General features: G+C 47.3%; 2 protein-coding genes across 13 annotated transcripts in view; one reads left to right on the top strand and one right to left on the bottom strand.

The window, feature by feature from the left end:
* Positions 1 to 5,563: 5,563 nt before the first annotated feature.
* GLUL (glutamate-ammonia ligase) lies at positions 5,564 to 14,532 on the bottom strand. Of its 2 annotated transcripts, XM_053916103.1 has the most exons (8): positions 14,376 to 14,488; positions 13,200 to 13,367; positions 11,615 to 11,793; positions 10,091 to 10,252; positions 8,707 to 8,853; positions 8,201 to 8,328; positions 7,803 to 8,002; positions 5,564 to 7,261 (listed from the first exon to the last, which is right to left on the bottom strand). In XM_053916103.1, the coding sequence occupies exons 2-8, from the start codon at positions 13,283 to 13,285 to the stop codon at positions 6,943 to 6,945; spliced, it is 1,221 nt and encodes a 406-aa protein (XP_053772078.1). In that variant the 5' UTR covers positions 13,286 to 13,367; positions 14,376 to 14,488; the 3' UTR covers positions 5,564 to 6,942. The 2 variants fall into 2 exon arrangements, with proteins under 2 accessions (XP_053772078.1, XP_053772079.1); XM_053916104.1 differs by lacking the exon at positions 13,200 to 13,367 and having other exon boundaries at positions 14,376 to 14,532.
* Positions 14,517 to 20,585, top strand: part of RGSL1 (regulator of G protein signaling like 1) — a 90,565-nt gene continuing 84,496 nt past the window's right edge. For 10 of the 11 annotated variants that reach the window (XR_008425847.1, XR_008425846.1, XR_008425845.1 and 7 more), the window contains exons 1-2: positions 14,517 to 14,681; positions 15,499 to 15,585. Coding sequence is in view for 7 of the 11 variants with exons in the window: in XM_053916100.1 (XP_053772075.1) it covers positions 15,570 to 15,585 (16 nt within the window). In the remaining 4 variants the exon portion in view is untranslated. Of the gene's footprint in view, positions 14,682 to 14,776; positions 14,917 to 15,498; positions 15,586 to 20,585 lie in introns of those variants that run through there. The other variant, XM_045189042.2, reaches the window with a different exon arrangement.

The raw sequence follows: 20,585 nt of genomic DNA, 5'->3' as shown, positions 1-20,585 counted from the left end.
CCAGATTGTGAACTGCCCCTTCGTCCGGTTAAAATAAGGGGCAAATAACTTTTCAGGTAGCCTATCTTGTCACTGGTGACCAAGGGCATATGAACAAGTAGTACAAATTCTGATCTCCGTCTGTCTCCACTCTCTCCTCTGTCTGTTTTCTCTCCCTTCTCCTTCTCCCTTCCTGCTCTCTTTCCCTATTCTCTCTCCATTTCGTTGATCGTTCTGCCCCACCCCCTTCTGTTGTGACCTCTAAGTTGGCTCAGCATCACTGTTCAAGATCTTAGTTACATAATATGGCTTATGAAAGCAAAATAGCTCCTGCTGCCTGCCATGCCAGGCTGGGGGAAAACCAGAGTCAAAAGAAAACACCTGGTGCTTGGCACCTCTTGGCTTTCTTGGACTCTGTGCAAGGCGGATCAGCAGGAGAGGACTTACATGTTTCAAGGGCAGGACGTGTATCTAAGTCTCTCCTGAGACTAACTCAGTCAGGTCTTGGAGCTTTCCAATCCCTTCAAAGGAAAAGGAAAAGCATGTGAGACACAAGGGAGGGAGTGGGTGTTGGTAAAGAGAGACTCAATGGTTACATAATGTGAGGACTAGAACTAGAATCTTCCATTCCTTCCACCCTCTGTTACCATTGCTAGAATTCTCAGTCAGCATCTCTCCTAAAAACTTTGCAATAGTCGCATGCATTTAGTAGGCCCTGAAAGTGTTCATTGTTTTTTCAATAGTTGTATAGACAAAGCGGCAAGGCCATATGAGTATTTTCAAACTTCTAGAAATGCATTATTTTAATTGTCCCTGGGATGATGTCCCTGGCTTCCAGATCCTGATTATTAAGGCAGAAATATTAATGTGGCCCCCTTAGTGTCCCTCCTGGGATTGCTGTGGCAAGAATGTAGAAATCTTTGGGGAGTTTCTGGGTTTATATCCTTTCTGTTGAGGACTCGCCTGTGTTTCTTAAGTAGCAGAAGAACTTGTCCTTAAAGTCATTTTTTTAAGGATTAGAGAAAGTTTAGCCTAGGATGAGGAGGAAATCAATCACCTTGTGTGTGTCTGTCTTCTCCAAACATTGAAATTCAGGTGAAATGGGGTTCCAGTGACTGCCAAGGGCATCTTCGATGGGAGGGAGCCATCTCACAGAGGGGCATGCAGGGTTGGACTTGCAGATGTTAAACAGCTGGCTTCGGAAGGCCTATAGGAGTCCAGTCTGAGAAACAACTTCACATGCATAAACCCACACTTTTGGGCTTTTTTGACCCCTGTAGACATTGCCTTTCTTCCCTGCTCCAGGCTCCCTGGATGGCTCCCAGAACAGCCTCCTGCTTTGGGGGCTGGAGAAAGGGAAAGCAGTAACCAGCATTAATCACTTTATGGTTGAATATTCCTATTACTACTCATACGAAAATGTTGCCTCATAAGTCTTTTTTCCTCCAAAGAATGCTTCATTTTAAGCCCTGGCTGGTGTGCCTCAGTGGATTCAGTGCAGGCCTGTGAACCAAAATTGCCAGTTAGATTCCCAGTCGGGGCACATGCCTGGGTTGAGGGCCAGGTCCCCAGTTGGCGGCATGTGAGAGGCAGCTGATGGATGGACCTAAATCTGGAGGGAATTTCAGGGATGTCCCTAACTCATCTCAGACTGATTCTGTGACGATAATGTAAATTTCTGTGGAAGTAAATTGTTTAATGCCTGCTAGCCTAAGTATGTTCCTGTTTCCTCCCAAGGGAAGAAAGGAACCTGAAAGAATAAACTGTTCATCTTGCATTTGGGATCAGGAAGAGGAGGGAATTTTGAGTTAACTGTAGGAGTAGGAACCATCAACATCTAAGACTGATGCTTGTGAATAACTGCCCCTCACCCCCATCCCACCCCAGACTTCTATTCACTTCCTTCAGCCAGTGACACTGCTAGTGACCTTTCTCTGACAATTTAATTCAACAAACATTTACCGAAGGCTTACTTGGATAAGTGCCTTAAGTGAGCTAGTTTATAAAAATGTTAAGAGGTTGGCAGTTTCTGGATCCCACGCCCACCTTGGAATGAATCTGGTTGTAGCTCGTTTGGGGAGAAAAATCCCATTACATTTATTTTGTGATACTCTCTTGTGAAGGAAGCCCTGGGGAAGTGGATTCTTCTACTCCACTTTCTCCTAATAATAGCTCCAAATGTATGGACAAGGGTTCATTTCTTCTATGAAAAACCTCCTCCCTCCCCTTATGGTACTACAGTATTATTTGAGTACTTAGGCTTTTATTATTTGTAAAATTGGGGCCCTCAGTTCACAATGAAGAGTCCACCCCAGCTTTTGGGCTTTTTCAATAGTTGTATAGACAAAGGGGCAAGGCCATATGAGTATTTTCAAACTTCTAGAAATGCATTATTTTAATTGTCCCCGGGATGATGTCCCTGGCTTCCAGATCCTGATTATTAAGGCAGAAAAAAAAACTATGTTTTTCAATAGTTTTCAACTATTGAAAAAAAAATACCTATTTGAGAATAGCTAGTATACCAAGCAATAGGACCTGCAGTCTCATACTGCTTGCTGATGCCAATGACATTATTTTAGCTATAGGAGGAGGAGAGACATGAAGGGGAAAAGAAGAATTTCCATTCCCTTGACCTCTTCATTCATATGTTTGCACCAAAACACCCCAAATAGTGCTTCGTTGGCCCCCATTTTATTTATTAAATTTGGAGGCTCTTGAATACCTCTTCCATTTAATGCCTATAGAGCAGTATAATAGTCACAAGGGAGCAGTTTTTCCAAATCTTTATTGAAAGGCAAATGCAGAAAGGCTTCCATGCAGAGTTTAGAGTTAGTAAGTGTGTATCCACTGGAGGTTAAGCCAACAGACGTGCTGAGGAGGCCATTTGGTGGAGGAGCTGCGCGAGCTGAGCAAGCTGAGACAAGTTACACTCTCAAGACAATGCAAGTAACTCGATCTGAGACCCAGGAGGAAGAGGACAACCTGCTGAAAGCAATTCATCAAATGATAACAGGACTTGCATGGACACTTCCTCTGTAACATGGGACTAGGACACCACCCACTCCCTTATATCAGAGGGGATCTGGGAGATGAATTAAAGACAAAGAGTTGACAGTGCCCGAGGACCTCCTGTCTATAAATCCCTGGAGAGGGCAGAATTAGAATGGGTTTGCAATAGAACCACGCTTTAAGAATAACAATAACTTTCTGTGCCCTGCCTTCCCACTCCTAGCGACAGCTTCTCAGCCCAGTGAATTCTTTTTGTGTCCTGCTTCCTTTCTCCTTCATACGGTATTATTTCTTTGGCAAATGGTTCATGTAGGATACCTGTATGGTGTACCTAATGTGTACATATATATGCATAAACCCAAATATAGTATGTTTATATTGTACCTGTGAGTATGAACACATATTTGAATATTATAAAATCAAGTATGACATTAAAAAAAAGAGTGGTAGGTGACTGAGCTAAAGGCTGTAAAATGACAGGCTTTAATCCACTCAAACTATTTACAGTAGCCATTTATTGGAAACCCCTGGAATACATGATGAATTGTCACTTTCTATTAGTTATAACTCATAAAGCAACACAAGGTGGGCTCTTGGTAGCCCACCTTTAGCCAGAATTCACCAAGCCAGCAGTCCTTAAAAGCTCAGTACAACAGAACTTTGCTTAGTGCCGTGACCAGGGTTACAACACAGCCAAACCGCCAAGACCTCATGAGGGTTTGACACCACCCAAAAGTTAGTTGTAAAAACTGCTACTGAAAAAGGACTCATTAAATACGTACTGCAGGCACCATGGCAGGTCTGGGGATACAGTCCTGGGAACGAAAAATAGGATCCCTATCTCCATGGGGTTGTCAGAAAGTTCTGTTGAGTAATGAGCTTTCAGCGGAGTAGCAAGTTACTTTGCAGACTTTGCACCTTATTGGTATAAGGGCCAAGCAGCAGCTGGAATGATGTAAGTGCAGCCTTTGGTGAGACTGGTGAAGCCCTAGCACCAAGTGTTTGCCTAGGAACTTCTTTTGTCCACGAGCGAGCGTGCCATTCTGCCCGGGAGCGATCTGACTTGTTAATTGGCTCCTGGCAGGAACCATTCCTGTTAGCTTGCGCTGTCATCATTGAGCTCTTATCCAATGACCGGCAGGATGAAATGTAAGGATAACTCCTGCTTAATGTGGAGAACTTTTGTGTGTGAATACTGGCCTCTCTCTAAGGCTGAAGGCTTGGCTGTCATCGTGTAATCTCACTGATAAAGTTATCATGTAACCTAGTGTCTTTGAAATACAAGGGGATTGCACTGTGACCTAGACAACTAATTCTAGTTGTTTCCACCTAAGTCATTTTAGTTTAGAATTCTCTTCCATGTAATTTTTGTCAGGCAATTGGTTACAATGAGCAAAAACAAAAAAAACACGAAGTGCTCAAGTCATTGCCTCCATCGAGTACTTGCACTGTGCGCCAACACTCTCCTCCAAGAAGTGTAGGGCTGACCCAGGAAAGGCTGGGGGGAGGACAAAGAACTCCAATTGACTAAGGACCTACCATCCGAGAAAAACCTAAAAAAATACCTAAGACTTGAGCAAAATATGCACTTGCCCAAAGTGTCATTTGTTTGCTGTAACAGGCCCCAGTAACACTGAAACTGAGGATACTACCTTTTAAAGACAGTAATTACTATTGCCCACACTATCTTAGGCTAGAGTGTTGGATGAGTGTTTTTGCTAGAAGTCATGGGCACAGCACTATAGAGCGGGAGGGAGCTTCTACCCAGCCTGGTGTAGAACTGAACTGAAGATAGGAATAAGCCAGGATAAGGTAGAACTTCCAGGATAAAGAGCAAGGGCACAGAGGTGTCAACATGAAGCTTTTGGGGGAATCAGCAGCAGCTCACAGGTCTAGTGCAAGTAAAGGTATATCCAGGACATATCCGGTCTGGCTGGCCCCAAGCACACCCAGCCTCAGACGGCTTTAACCAGGGTAGCAATGTGGTCAATATTTGTTATTGAGATGAATCACTGGCAGCTGGGCAGAGGATGAACTCAATACCTGTTAATAACAAAATACTTCAGGATGCTGTAAAATTAAGCCAGAGGGGTATTCAAAACAATGTTACAGCATGGTAGATCAAAGCCAAGATCCGGAGCACAGGGCTTGGGTGGGTGGGTGAGGGGTGTGTACCGTTACAAAACTCTAGGGCTGGGATGTGCCTTAATCCAAAGCTGCCAAATACCCAAGGTACAGGGAAGAGCTGGTTGGCAATGACTCAAGACTTTTAACTCTAAGAACAGGTAAACCCGAGCTTACTTTGCCTCTTTAAAAATCTCCCCGTCTGTAGTAGGAGAGAATGAAATGGCAAATAGGGATTAAAAAAATAAAAAAATCAAGTCAGCTCTTATGTTAGGTTGATTTAGAGCTGCTCTGGGCAGTTAAGTCTGTTTACAACGAGGAGTTATCTAACTCTGAACATACTGTACATGGCAATGAGAAGTTGTCAGAGCAAGGGAAAAAAAAACACACAAAAAAACCCCACAGCTGGTCTGCCGCAACCAACACAAAAACAGCCAGGAACGGTAGGATGTAGAGATGAAGGTGGGGTTTATTTTTTATTATAAAAGAAAAAAAAAACCCTCCTTGGAATCTTAATGAAGGAATATTTTCTCTCAGAACGGACACCAGGATACAAAATTACCAGTGTTTGACCCCAGTCTTGTCCCCTCCCCTCTAAAAGCAGAGAAGGGGAGAGCAGAAGCAAACGAGCAATTCTGTAAAACAAAGTCTTCAAATCCCTACCAATATGATTAAAACCTAAATTTTGCTTTTTAAAAAATTTTTTAATATATCAAAAGGCCTGCTTTAGTGACATGCTGTCCCCCGGAAAAGAACCCATCACCCCGTCAGTAACATACATGCTCAAGTTGACCAGCCAACTCCTGTTTCTAAACCCCTGTGCACACGTGTGTCTTTACACCAAAGCCAGGGGGCTCGGGTGACCGAGGCTGCCATCCTTGCTTCTTCCTGTTAACCAGCTAGTGTCCACCCCCTCCCAAAGGGCGGGCAGGGCAGAGAAACCCTTAAAAGCTAGAGAGGGTTTCACAGCCCCTAACAACCAACTCTTCAAGCATCTCCACCCTCACCCCCTACTCAAAAGGAGCCTTTTTCTAACTAGCCTCCAATTTGGCTCCTGGTGACCAGAATGGTTTTTCTCCTTTAGAAAAAGCACACATATCCGCACACCCATATATATATAATTTTTTTGTTTTTGCATTTAAATATAAAAATACTACTCTGATTTGTTATAGGTGGAGGACCAAGGAATGAGAGCTTTTTTTCTTCTAAGGTAGTATGATCCATCCCATTCCTTTGGGCTGAGCTTGTCTTCAAGTGAGGCCATTGAGCCCCGGGCCCGGAAGCACAGCACAGAGAGAGGAACCTTCCTACCTGCCACCAGCCCTCCCCTCTCCTAATTCTCACTTCCGTGAGAGATCTGGTTACAGCCTTCTAAGAAATGGAACTTCCACCAAGGGGGAGTATCTAACCTAGCCACAGAGGAAAAGCCCAGCCCCCCAACCCCCTTCAGCTACCTCAAAGAAGAAAAAGGTCCTTCCCCTCCCTTCACAAACACTACACTCACTGTCGGAGAGCTAACGCCTGTTGGACAAACATCTGATTAAGTGAAGCAGTGGTTATGTTTCCCCGCCCCCTCCCCACTAATGCACTAGAAAGCTTCAGTGATAGGGAGGAAAAAAGGGTGTGTGTGTGTGAAGAGATTAAGAACTTGACCTCTGTAACCTGGCCAAAAAAAAAGCAAGAGATATTAACTGGGCAGGAGGAATAAAAAAAGACCTTGATGTTCTGCCCTTTGAGTTACGGCTATTATGACAATTGGGGCGGGGGGATGCGAGAGTGGGAGCGGGATGAAGAATTAGAAGGGGTTCAATGGCTGCGAGTCTAGTCCACTTAGTTTTTGTATTGGAAGGGCTCCTCGCCAGTTTCGTTAAGAAGACACGTGCGGATGAGGGCTTCTGTCACCCCGAAGGGGTCACAGTTGGCAGAGGGGCGCCGGTCTTCAAAGTAACCCTTCTTCTCCTGGCCGACAGCCCGGGGAATGCGGATGCTGGCGCTGCGGTTGGCCACGCCTGCAGAAAAGTCGTTGATGTTGGAGGTCTCGTTGAATCCAGTTAGGCGTCGGGCATTGTCTCGGCCCCCGTGGGGATCGTAGGCTCGGATGTGGTACTGATGCCGCTTGCTCAGCCTCTCGATGTACTCTTCGATGTATCTAAAGGAAACACAAAAGATGAGGGTCTGGCCTGTCACCACGAAATCTGTCTCTCCAGGGTGGGAGCAGGCACGGATACCAAGAATGGAGTGACTTCTCTATCAAAGACTTTGCAGTTTCCAATTCACCTCAACATGGCTTCAGTAAATACCTGCCTTGTTACTGGTGTGTCCAGTGCTCAGAACAGCGCCGGACACACAGTAGACGATATTTGTTGAATGGAAACATCCTAATCAAAGACTTTTTCCCACCTATAAGCATTAAGTTCATTCACAGACTTGGATTGTTACTTGGTTCTTAAAGATTTTCACATGCCATTAATCTATGTCAACTTTTCCCTATCAGCATCCTTATTCCTAAAGTATTTCTGGCCCTTTTCAAATAGGAATATAACAATAGGGTGAGAAGACAATTTTTGAAGCCAAGTGGAAAAAGCTAAGATCCAAAGTGGGAGGTCTGGCTTACTCATCCGCAAACATAAAATCCTTGGCAAGTATTCTTGCCCAGAGAAGAAGATGGGCTGGCAGGGAAAGGTACTCACTTCAGGCCGTTCTCCTCTCGTGTGGCCTTGGTGCTAAAGTTGGTGTGGCAGCCTGCACCATTCCAGTTCCCAGGAATTGGCTTGGGGTCAAACGTTGCTATCACTCCGAAGTCTTCACACACTCGGTGCAAGATGAACCGGGCCACCCAGAGATGGTCTCCCATCTCGATTCCTTCACAGGGTCCTATCTGGAATTCCCACTAGAGAACAAGAAGGATGGCCTTGAAAATAAAGCCATCTGTCCACCCCCCTCAGAAACTCCAAAACCCCATCCCCTCTCACCTCTAGTCCACCCAACCTCTTAGGTTTTGGATCAGGGAGGGGAGCATCAGTAGCCCTTGCTACCAAAAGTCCCCACTTGCCTACAGGAGGGGAAGCGGTGGACTAGAGCCATTTACCTGGGCAGGCATGACCTCAGCATTTGTCCCCGCGATCTTGATGCCAGCGTACAAGCAGGCTCGGTAGTGAGCCTCCACAATGTCCCTGCCGTAGGCTCTGTCTGCTCCCACGCCACAGTAGTACGGGCCTGCAGAGACATCGGGCAGAAATATTAAGAGAACACCCCTTGCCACCTAAGAAGCACGGTCCAACGTCAATCATCAGAAAGCTCTCAACACTGGCTCCCTGGAATCACCACTGACCCTGCCTTCGCCTGGAGGAGGGCAGTGAGGCAGGGGACTCCACCTGAGGGGAGCCCAAGGTTTTCCCTCAATGTCAATGGCTAAACATCCATGTCTGGATCTGTGTAACTGGAGGGCAAGTATTATTTCAGCCAGTCTTAGGGACACTCCCATAGCTTTTTGACCCACAAGGAATCACTACCATCCCTGGGGAAAGGGACTTTCTTTGCCAATTAAGCAGCTGGGGAGGAGGAGCAGGTTTATCTTTCGCCAACAGGACTTACCTTGGGGCCCCGGGAAGCCATTGGAAGGCCAACCAAAGGGGTGTCCATCGGTGCCCATGAGAGTGTATTCCTGCTCCATTCCAAACCAGGGGTGCTGATTGCTCACCATGTCCATTATCCGTTTACAGGTGTGCCTCAAGTTGGTCTCTAGAAAAACCAAAAACAGAGTCAATACACCTTTAGAGACATATGGACAAATATACTGAATCTCGGTGCTGATGGGGGAAAAAACCAAAGTTCTTCCAAACCCACGCAGCCTAAGAGCTGAGTAAAAGCTGAACTGACCCTGAGCCTGTGTGAACCTTTCTATGGCCCATCTGCGTAAAAGAGGAAAATGGGAGAAGCTGTAATTAAGCATTTGTGGGGAGGTTTCCGAAAGGCTTCAGTTAAAATCAAGTCACAGGACAGTGGATCCAGAACAGAGCACGTTTTTACCTTATCGGCACGCTGGCCACCTCCTGAGTACCGTATGCCAGGCACTTAAATCCTCTATTCGCAAGACAGCTGCTTCTAGAGTCAGATTTATTCCTAGTCTCTTGGGCTCTTATAGTCAAATCTATACTTTTTATTGAAAGAAATCATTTGTGTATCAAGAACCTTATATTCCAGGTGAGAAGATGAAGTGCTGAGTTAAGTACTCTATTGGCCGGAGCAAAAGAAAAACATTCAAATGAGATGAGCTCAACTGGAAACAATTTCTAAGCTGGATGGGGACTTTAAAATAAGCAAACACAAACTTATCATAGGCTGCTTACCAATGTCCTACCAACTACGTTAAGAGCTCTATATGAAGGAAAACCCACAAGTGTGTCTTTGTAACAACCTGGAAGGTTATTATAAGCCTCCACTTTTGTAAGTGAGAAAACAAGGCTCAGAGACATTGGGTGGCCTGCCCAGGTGACAAGGCAGGCAGCAGAGCCAGGAAACACATGACTGTCTTGGCATCAGCGCCCACGTCCTTTACCACCATCCAACACTGCCTCTCAAAACAAAGGCAATTAAGGTCCAGAGTCATTAAGTGACTTGCCAAAAGGTCGCACTGGCAAGGTGTAGCAAGAGACTTCACATAAGTGAGATTTCAGCTGAGTTTCGAAAGATAAGTGGCTGAGAACTGGGAGCGAGAGGCCCACCAGACAAACCCCAAAGGGGCAATTAGAGCAGACCTCGAGGCAAATGTACGTTATCAATGAACAAAGGTGCTTATGTTTTAGTCAGGGGACAGACGGAAGAAAACTAGCCATCTGGAATGAAGCAGCAAGCAATAGACGATGTCAAACTGTTCAATTATTGGCACATGTAACTTTCTTACTAATTGTGCAGTATCATCTCCCTCTCCTTTACAGCATTCATGAATTGGGGGAGCCCACATCTCCCCTACACGCACCTGCAGGCTTTCGGTTGTACTTCAGGACTTCACAGAACACCAGCTTGTTGGGGTCCTTGCGGAAAGGGTCCCGAAACATGGCAGCAGGAACAAGATACATGTCACTGTTGGAACCTTCAGACTGCAAAGTACTAGAGCCATCAAAATTCCACTCGGGCAACTCTGGGGTCAACAGACAGGGAAAATTAAGTTAAAAATGCACAGCTTCCCAGGCAAGCACGCAACCCCCCACTCGCTTTTACCCCTCTGAAGATCTACACCCTCTTCTGCATAAAGTCATTGATGCATGACTGCCACTACGGACCCCCTGACGTCAGCACGTAGCCCCACGGTCCGGAGTTCCAGTAAGACCCTTGCGTTACTTCCTTAAAAGAATTAACAGTCACAAGAACAATCCAAGAATGATTATTTCCTCCCCAGATAAGACCACTGCACAACAAGGAGACACACTGAAATATTCTGACATCAGCAGTGAGTCAGTCATCATTTAAAATATTGAAATAGGAGAAGCAAAGATTCATGATTGCCCCACTAGACCATGTGTGTTGCTTCCTTCTCTAATTCATTCCCCAACTGAGTATACGGACGGCCATGGCTTAAGCCATGTCCTGATTTTATAGATGAGGACACAGACAAGCAGCAGGGTGACTTGTTCAAGGAGGCTTCCACATCATTATCCACTGTACCCGCTAGGTTTAAAGACCGGTTTTTCTTCCTCTCCCTGGCTGACCGAGATCTCCAAAGGTGGAGACCAGACTCTTACCTTTGCTTGCCCAGTGCCTGTCTAATACCCGCCACACAGCAGGTGCACAATGGATGCCTTACGTTATGATCTTCACTTCATTCGAGTGAAGTTATCAGAAGAGGAAGCTATCCTAAAGTAGTTAAGAAGTGACAATTTTTCTCCTCTGATCCCTTTCCGGAAGGAGGAGGGCTATGGCTTACTCTAGACCCCCCCAAAAATGAGGGCTACAACTCATACCAGAACTGCTAGAGGGAAAGGCAATCAGATGATTTAAAAATTTCCAAAAGTGGCAACAACGAAAAGCAAGTGAACGGCTAGTGTGATGGACACACCACTTCAGGGTGTTTGCTTTGCCATCTAGAACCCCGGTGATACGAGTTCAAAAACAGTTATTTAAAGTTTGTACAGTAGGTGTCTCAGTCAGGTTAGAGCAGTGGTTTTCAACGGGGTTCCCGGGGGGCCTTAAGCCAACTAAGTAAGGATACCCAAGTCAGCAGTCTTGAGCCCCCCTCTACCCCCCAAAGCAGACTTTTCGTCTTTTGTCTTCTCTATATTGGCTTACACGCAAGATTCCATTTAAAGAAAGAGGCCCATTGTTGCCCTGCTTTGAGGCAGTGTAGGAGCTTCGTGTTGACTGAATGAAGCCTGAAAAGCCCTGCCTTAGAAAAGCTTTCCAAACAGAAAATAAAGAAGCCAAATCTAGAGGCTTGGGCTCCAGCTGCTGCCCACCCCAACACGGCTTCTGCCCGGCCTGTACTCCCCACTCTGCCGTCTCTCACCTTCTACACACTTGGGCTCACTGTCCAGGGTCCGGGTCTTGCATCGCAGTCCTTCTCCGGTACCATCAATCCAGATATACATAGCTTGGACTTTATCGCCCTGAGGCAGGGACATGTACACCTGCTTGATGCCTTTGTTCAAGTGGGAACTCGCTGAGGTGGCCATGGTGGAAGATGTGCTGGCGAGGAAAAAAAAAAAAAAATTAAGAACGTGAATTCCAAAGTGATCCTCCGTAGGACTCCTTGAATAAGGACAATGAAATCAAGAAGTCACAGACTCAATGGTGTATTTATTTATTCTGCTTTCAAGGGGATTAAAGTTTTAGATTAGACAAAAATCTCTTTATAAGCTTCCTCAAACTAGAATCTACACTTGTGCTAAGCTCTATTTTCTTAGTGCAGCAAAGGCAGGGGAATTTTTTTTTAATATGAAGACACTAAAGGGGAAGAAACCCAACACAAAAAAAGCCGATAGAGACATTCAGAAACACAAGTTTACTGAACAGATGTGGTCTCCTAATACCAGTAAAATCCAGCCACAGAAAGGCTTGGCTGCTGTGGTTTTGGGGTGAGTCTGCCCTTTTTGCCTGGCATACTAGTGGGCATGTCAATTACTGAAGGCTCCTTCAACCCTCAGGAAAAAACCCACATATTTGGATGGGAGGTAGGATGAAGGGGCTAGCTAGATTTCAGAGGCTGGTGGCTTCCTTTAAAAGAACTGCAGTCATTCTATCACCAAGATGTAGAATAGCTGGTTGGAGTTGGATTCTCAGATGCACCCTGCCATTATTTCCATCAGCTGGAGCCAAAGTGCTCGTTCAGGAATGACATTCTGAGATTCCACTAGAGCTTTTCAAGGAATTAGGAAATTCCCACCGAAAAATTCCAAATGAAAGATAATGTGGAGTTTCAAAAGCGGAGGCATGCTAGAAACTGTATGTAAGCCATCACCACAAAACCTCGGAAAGAGAAGACACTCTGAAGCCACAAAACCCAAGAGGAAACGGTTCTGTCCCTCCCTCCCCTGTCAGCGGCCCAGGGTGGCTAGAAAGGGAACATATTGTTCTTCTCCTATGACTTGGGCAACTCTGAAGTACAGTGACAAAGTTTCTATGGGCAATTGTCCATGTTTACCCAGCTGAAAACATAACTGCCTCTTCCAACAGCTTCACCCATCCCTGGAGGGAAGAGGATTTCATCTGTCAAGTCGCCTTTTGCCTAGTGTTCGCCTAGCGAGTCTAGAAGGCTTGGTGGTCAAATGCCCCCCTCATCCCATACCAACCTACTAAACCCAGAAGGAACAATCCCTTGATCCTCCAGCTCCCACTAATAGCTACAACCCAGTCTCCAACTTTACTCCCCAACATCAAGCCACACTTTCTCCCTAGAGCCTCGGTGCCAGATGGTCTGTTCTCTTCTGTGAGATGAGCTGGTCACCAACAGCCTAGTTGTTTACTCTTATCAACTGGTGCCACCGCGTGCTTAGCTAGTTGACCCGGTGGGTAGAAAAATGGGATTCTTCAGTTTTGAGCTGTTTCTGCAGCGGCAGCTGGCTCGGGGTCGTCCTCCCCGACTCCTCACTCACCCCAGCCACATAAGGTCAAGCGTATCCTTGGGGTTGCACTCTTTGGCCTTTCTCCTTTTGGAGTGGCATTCGCGCCTGTCCTCCATGTCCGGCTCTCGCTGGTCCACGCACCGGAGCTTTCGGGGTGAGGAAGTCGGACACGGAGAAGGAATCGAACATGGAGAGGGACTTGAACATGGAGAGGGAATCGAACATGGAGAGGAAGCGGGAGAGGGCGAGAGAGTCAGAGAGTGATCGGGATCACACCGGGACGTGCCAGAAAACGCAGGCTGGTGGCTCAAGGTCTTAATCTTGAGTCGCGATTTCTCTCCCGAGTTCACAGAATAGGCGACAAAGCCGTAGCAATTGGAGGGGAGGTCTACGGTCCGCGATTCCTGGTCGTCTTCATTTTCTTTCGCTGCCTTCTTCGTAGATTTGCGGCTGGGGGAGGATCCCCCCGTGCCACCCCCGGGGCGGTTGGGATAATCCACTTTGAGTGCAACCCCTTCCAACTGAAATGTCTGGAAAGTTGGCGCCCCGCCCCTCGGGCCCCGGTCGGGATCTCAGGGCCTGGCCGAGGGCGCCATACCCCCTCCGGGGCCGAGGTTGGGGGCGGGGGGCGCGGGGACGTCGGCGGGAGGACAGCGAGCCGCCGACCCTATCCCGCCCGACCAGGTCTCTCCACTAGCTGAGCCCCCAGCACGCCGCAGCCCGAGGTCCCCATTGTTCAGTCACAGTGGCAGGTCACCGGGACCGAGGCCGGAGCTGACCGCACTAACACGGTCACTCGTCTCAACGGAGGCGACTAGAAGATCATCAAGATCATGACTATTGCCAAGGCCTGCCACCGCGGAGAAAGAGGGCGCGCTCCCACAAGGAGCCACCCGGCCACTCCATCCACCAGGCACACTACACCGCCGAGCGACCTCCAGGGGCGGCGCTCTGGGCCGCAAGCAGCCAAAGGAAGATCAAAACAAGTCCCCGCCCTCCTCCAATCCTGGCGACCGGCGGGGCCCACCATTGCCGACCCAGACCCATCGCAAGCCAAGGCGGCGCAGGCCCGCGAGAATGCCCGCTGGCCGAGGCTCCAACTAGGAGGTGGGAAGGGGCCGAACCCCAAAGCCAGGCGGTGCGGCTCGGGAGGCGGCAGGGGCGGCCTGCGTCACCTCCGAGCCCCCCGGCCGGAAAGCCGCTTACCTAGGGGGCGAGCAGGCGGCAGGGCGGGCAGGCCGTGAGAGCGAGGTGCGAAAAGGAGGAGAAGAGAGGAAGCTGGAAATGCAACTCAAATCCTCAGTTCTTCTCCCATCCTCGGCTCTGCAGGGCCGCCCGCCGCCCGGCACCATTTATCGGCGGCCCGGGCCGCCCCCAACGCCCTGATTGGCTCCCAGCGGCGGGCAGCCGGGGCGGATCGACTGATGCGCGCCCGGGCATCGCGGCCATTGGGCGATTAGCCGAGCGGGCGCCGCCGGGGAGGGGGCTAGCGCGCCCGGGAAGAAAGAAAGGGTAAGGGCTGTGGGGGAGGGGCGCGGGTACAGGGGAGGGGGTGTTGGTAGGGGGAGGGGAGAGGAGGGGCGGGGCGGAAAGGAGGGCCTGTTGCCAGAGGAGGGGCGAGTTCCTGCCGGGAAGGACCCCGCCTGTTTTCGCCCTCGCTCGCCACCGCTGAGCGTCCCCGGAGCCCGTACCCGGGTCTGGAAGCATCCAGCAGGCTGCCCGCAGCCTCCGCCCCTGCAAACTTCAGGTTGGATCTTGTTGCAAACGAGTCCTCTCTTTCAGGAGGTCCTACTGCATGCCCCATAGCTCCCTGAGGAAATTCTGACCCACCGGAACATAAATTTGCCTTTTATTGTTAGAGAACCACCCCGCTTCCAGCCCCCTTCTCAGCGCTCGTGCCAAGTTGAGAAGGGCGCAGGGCGGGAAAGCCCTGGGCCTGCGGAGATAGGCCTGGAAGAGCCCGCTCTCGGTGGGTTTGGGGAAGCGACCAGAAGTCTGCGACCTCGCTTTTGTAATCAGTGTGCCGTGTTTATAGTATCAGTCCCAGAAAGAGGACCCTGAGAGCTGCAGAAACAAAGTCAGGAGACCTGTCTGATTCCCTTCTGTTAGACCTAAAGCAAGCGTCTCATCAGCCTCTCTGGGCCCAAGTTTTCTTGTCTGCAAATAAAGGTCTTCAAGAGAGGACCTTCAGAGCTGCCCATCAGATTTGAAATTCTGAATGCAAATTTTCCCCCAGGTCAGCTGAAAGGAACAGGAGGTCTTTGCCTACTCCTAGGGTGGGTAGAAAATGTAGGATTCCTTAAGCAAATCCTCCTGGTTTTGCTTTCAGGTGATTTCTTGCGCATTCTTTTTAACCTGGAAAATGGGAATCAGTACCCCTTCTTCCTCAGCCTTGCTGTGATGGCGGAGAAAACGTGTAGGTGAGCACAATCATGAAATGGAGGTCTTCACCAGATACAGAATTATTATGTGTATGTGCATATATATACTGATACATATGTATATGTCAGTTCTATTACTTAATCATTCTCTATTCCCTGACATCTACCTGATGGTATCTGGCCTTGATTGCATCTCTCAGGATCCCCAGTGTTTGAGATTTTGAGATTTTTCTAGTCGAAGACAAGCAAGTCATATTTTCAGTGCCTTTGGAAGAGGAAAGGAGGAAGTTTGTTCTTCTGGTTATTTTTTATACCACAAATATGGAAAATAAATGTTGCCTGTGACCACACACACACACAACTTGGCTTCTTTGGTCAAAATCCCTCCCCTTGAAGAGTGTGTCTAACACTGTAGTGCTTGAAAATGACAGATGCAGCCCTCATCTCAAAAGGGCTTTGGGTGTGTTTCGGATGGGTGGCATTCTGGACGGGGCAGAGCGCCTTGCCAGTGTAGGGGGTTCCGTATTGTTTCAGTGCTGCATGCGGTTGTTGAAGGCTGCGCTTCAGGTCGGACAAACCTAGGTTTAAGTCTTGCCTTTACCTCTTAACAGCTTTGTACTGGCTTAGTGACTTAACCACATGAAACCTTAGTTTCTTTGTCTGCAAAATACTGTAAGGATTAATTATGGCAATATATGCAAATAAAGTAGGATAGTACCTGGAACATAGTGTTTAGAAAACAGTAATATGATTAATGTAGGATAAAACAATCTGAAGACACTGGATTCTTTGCCATAACAACCTATTCTACACAACGTTCTAACTCTGTGATGCTCCACTGTTAGTTTTGTGAGAGTGGGCTTAGACCTGGTAACAGCTGTCTTCCTTCCATTTCTTTCTGTAAAGCTTTGAGTTTAAGTGTTTGAAGACAGGTAGTGGAGGAAGTGAAAGGTGATGTTCTCGTGTAAAAAGATGTTGATTTCCAGATGCCAAACTGCCTAAGCATAATCCAGAGCCTTCTATTACACTCATCACTTCCATCCAGCACCCGAGGTGGGGATGGCAAACATAATGGAAAGTGGAATAGTACAAGCAAGTGTAGGGTTTTTTTAGCCTGCGGCATCCTATTTGCTGGGTGTCTTAACGTCCTCGAGTAGCTTTTTCATCTTGTTTGACCCAGTAGTGTTCAGGATAGAGTGTCCAGTAAGTGATGTTTGTTGAACACACAGGCAGTGGCACGAGAGAACTAGGGCTTTCCGCTGCTTTTCCAAGAATGGAAGTGGATTTGCTTTGATCCATTCACATGACCAGGAACATGCTTTGTGAGGGCTAGCAACATAATACATGACTGCCGAGTCTTTCCGGAGGGAACCAGAGGCTTATCCTCCTCGGTCCACCCTACACTTACTTAACCAGCGGAAATCGTGCTCCAACGGGTCCAAGGTCGACCAGTGAAGCTTAAAAGCATATGAGGGAAGAAAAAGCAGAAAACGGCCTGTTACCAACCGGTTCGCCCCCAGAAACCCAGACTACTTTTGGAGAAGTTAAAAGTAGAACAGCCTGTTTCATCCAGTTTGGCTTTGCTGTGTCCGCTGCCCTCTGTTCTCCTTCCTCTTCTTCCCCAAATTGAAATCCGCCCCCCCCCCCCCCCCCCCCGTTCCCCACCCTCTCTGAAGTCAGGTTTTTGCCTCTTAGCATAGAGTCGCTATGTCCAAGGAGTAGGTGGAGTGGGAGAGCAATATTTTAGGTAAAGAATTTGTTCCAAATCCAAGGAGTGAGCCAGGGACTGAAAGCATTTCTTTAGTGTTGCTCTGTTGCCTGAAATAAAGACCTTGTCTTGGATGGGTTTTACCTGTGAGTTTACCACTCAGTTTCTCTTTTGAAGAACCCATTCCACTCTGCAGGTAGGAAGCCCTTAATCTGGTGGTTTGAGATGCCTTCCTCGGGGTTCTGCATGGTTGCCTTGCACTTCTTCAAGAGAAGCTTTGGGGTAGGGCTCAAACAGACTCAAACCTTCAGCCATAACATGTCATTTGCGAAGGAGAGTTTTCCCTATGCCTGAATGATTTCAATAGGCATTCGACATAGCTCTTTAATCAGGCTAAAGACACATAGCTGAGACCCAGTCTTCAGAAATACCCTGGAAACCCAACCAAAAATGGTAAACTATTTTTGTTTTTAAATAAACTAACACCAGTTCTTTCCAAAAGAAGAAACCATCATATACTGCTAAAACAAAAATCAAAAAGAAGAAAAGAAACAGTCTTGGAAGTTAATGTCATTACTCTTAAGCCAGATTTAGGGAAGAAGCTGCTGGTGGCTAAGCTTTCAAATTTCACTACACAATTAAAGGAGGAAAGACCTGGTTTTACCGCAATTCAGTACCTAACACAGAGAATTTGTTCTTTATATCTTTTCTGATTGTTTGATATTCTTAAGCTCATATTAGGAAATGAGGAGTTCGAATCTCAGCTATGTTTCTCTACCCTGATTTGAGTCTCGTTGAAGGCCCCTTGGAAGCATTCGAATACAGGAGAAACTCCAGTTCCCAAACTGCATGTTAGGGCTGAAGGTGTGGGTCTCTTTGAGCCCTACCCCAAGCCTTGTCTCCGATAGGAAACTTTGCCTGGAGAGTTGGGAAGAACGAAGTTCATCTTAGCTAACAACATGGGAAAATAGGTCTTACTGAGAAAATTAAAGCTGTGCAATTCTGGAATTAGATCTTCACATTTGTTTGTCTTGAAGATGAGGAGACTGAGGCCTCGGTAACTCACAGTAGCTTGCCGAAGTCGCTGCAGCGCAGTCCTTCCCAGCCCGTGTGTTTCCAAGGTGTAACTCCCGCATGAGCCCATTTCTTCCCCTTTCTGTGGTGTCAGGCTGTGGACAACGCATTCCTGGGCCAGCACCTCTAGAATACCCAAATCCCTACTGTACCCGCTGAGGGAAGTCCCAAGTGCAGGGACCTCTAAATTCTACACTGTGGGTTTTGGTGCCTTCCGTATTGTGGACATTCAGTATATTCTTTGTGAACAGCTAGATTACCAGAAACCAAAAGGGGTTTATGGCAGGTTCTAAGGAATTTGCGGATCATACTTCCTATTCAATACTCTGCTGCTAGTTTCACTGTTTTGTGAAACTGGGATATTCATAGATAAAGTCTGTTCCTTATTCTCAATGTATGTGTCGATCTACCTTTGTTTTCTCTGGGCTGATGGGAGCATTGTTGAAGCTTATGACAAAATGTAGGAGATTGAGCATTGCGGTCAAAACATGACTTGGATCAGAGTGTGCCCTTTTTAGCTGGCGCTCTTCCCAAAGACATCCGCGGCGGGATCCTCCGGCCTTCCTCCCTCAACCCCATCCCTGTAGTTGATTTGAGTCCCTGTGTGTTTCACATTCACAAGCCAAATTTTAATGGGAAACAAACAGCCCTGGGGTATGTTTTCTGGATGCTTGGGCAATACTTAACTTAGACTGGTTCTGTATTTTTCCTGACCTCCTTTTCCCAACCCCCCACTTTTAAACCGGTTGTTAAGAGACTTGTTTACCAGGTTGGAGATCCAGAGGTTTGGCTGGGGTGGTGTGAACATAGTGCCCTCTGGTGGATTTTATGAGAATTACATGTCCCCCTCTAGGCCGAAGAGTGGGAAGTTTCTAGACTGGCCTTCAAGGGGTGGACCTCCCTGGCACATCTCAAATATAGTAAATGAATAACTATACTGGATATTTAAGAGATATTACCTTGGGGGTATCAATTGATTACCAGACGTTTATAATGATAAAATTAGGTTTCAACTGACTAGAAATGGGAAGCAAGCAGCATGCATGGGGTTTTTTTTGTTTTGTTTGGAGAGAGAGAGAGACATCAGTTTGTTTTTCCTCTTATTTATGCATTCATCAGTTGACTCCTACGTGTGCCCCAGACTGGGCATCGAACCCACAACCTTGGTGTGTTGGGTCAGTGCTCAAACCAACTCAGCTCCTTGGCCAGTGCCGAATGTGTGGTTTTCTAAGCCTTCTCCCATCAGTGTGTATGAGAGGTGATGAGAAAGGAGGTTCCCCAAGAAAGGTCACTGAAAAGAGTCTAGGAACCAACAGTTAAGGGAACAGGGGCAAGGATCAGAAAACTTGGTCACAAACAAGTCTTACTTACCCTGAGACCTCAGATCTGAGCCCAGAAATGTAAGACCCAGCCAGAGAGTCAGGCAGACTCTCTTCAAAGGAAACTGCGGGGGCAGGGCTGGGTAGTGGACAGAAAGTTTGACATAGTTGACTTTTACGGGGGTCTACCGTATTTACGCTCTGTGGCTTGCTGTCCTTCTCTTTTCTGTCTCTACCAATTTCATTTTGAGAATCACTCCCCTCTCCATTGCCACTAGCAAAATCACCGTGACCCAGAGGCCAGTCACTAGCTTGAGTCAGACACACCTGCCCTTGGATTCCTGTCTTGCCTCATAGTAACTATAAGACTTGGGCAAGTCAACCCGGAGGTTGTTCCTCGTAGAAACGTTTGTGAGGATTAAAAAACAATTAACACAGTAAACAGTGCAGATACAGAACAGGGGATTTTGTTGTCCCAAGAATGAGGAAGAAAGTGGGCTCATGACTCAGGAAATGCCTTAGGTTTTAGCATGACTGTGTTTCCCAGAGTTTCACAGAACCTCGGACCTGTGTGGCAACAGTTTTACAAGGAATGGGTAGGCAGAGATACTGGACAAAAATACGCCCTTATTAAGCATATCATAGTCAGCTCACCCATAGGAAAGTGTGTAACTTGATATGGCCAAGTCCTTGGCCTTTAGGTGGTGAGGAGAGGCCTCTCCAAGGGGCATGATTTCAGAAACAGAACAAAGAATGTCAGCTGTTTGAACAAATTAACCAGGTGGGTTTAGTATTAGTGCCTCGGAGTTCTAGAAGAAAGGAGTCAGAGTGGAGAAGGCCTCCCTGGGGGTGCCCCGTGGGGTAAAGGTCGGGGTGGGTCTTATGCTGCTTTCCTAACATGAGAAAAATGTGATTATGGGATGGCTTTCCGTGA

This window comes from Desmodus rotundus, chromosome 12 (genome assembly GCF_022682495.2).
Source record: "Desmodus rotundus isolate HL8 chromosome 12, HLdesRot8A.1, whole genome shotgun sequence".
NCBI classification, from domain to species: Eukaryota; Metazoa; Chordata; class Mammalia; order Chiroptera; family Phyllostomidae; genus Desmodus; species Desmodus rotundus.
This window is presented reverse-complemented; position numbering and strand designations above follow the sequence as displayed.

Bases quoted from the DNA above. Each gene is read 5' to 3' on its own strand.
- GLUL (XM_053916104.1), bottom strand. From the start codon at position 14,521: ATGGTGCCGGGCGGCGGGCGGCCCTGCAGAGCCGAGGATGGGAGAAGA. The intron at 11,794-14,375 runs GTAAGCGGCTTT...TTTCCTCGCCAG, and splicing joins GCCGCCTGCTCGCCCCCTAG to CACATCTTCCACCATGGCCA. The intron at 8,854-10,090 runs GTGCGTGTAGGG...TGGTTTTTCTAG, and splicing joins GTACAACCGAAAGCCTGCAG to AGACCAACTTGAGGCACACC.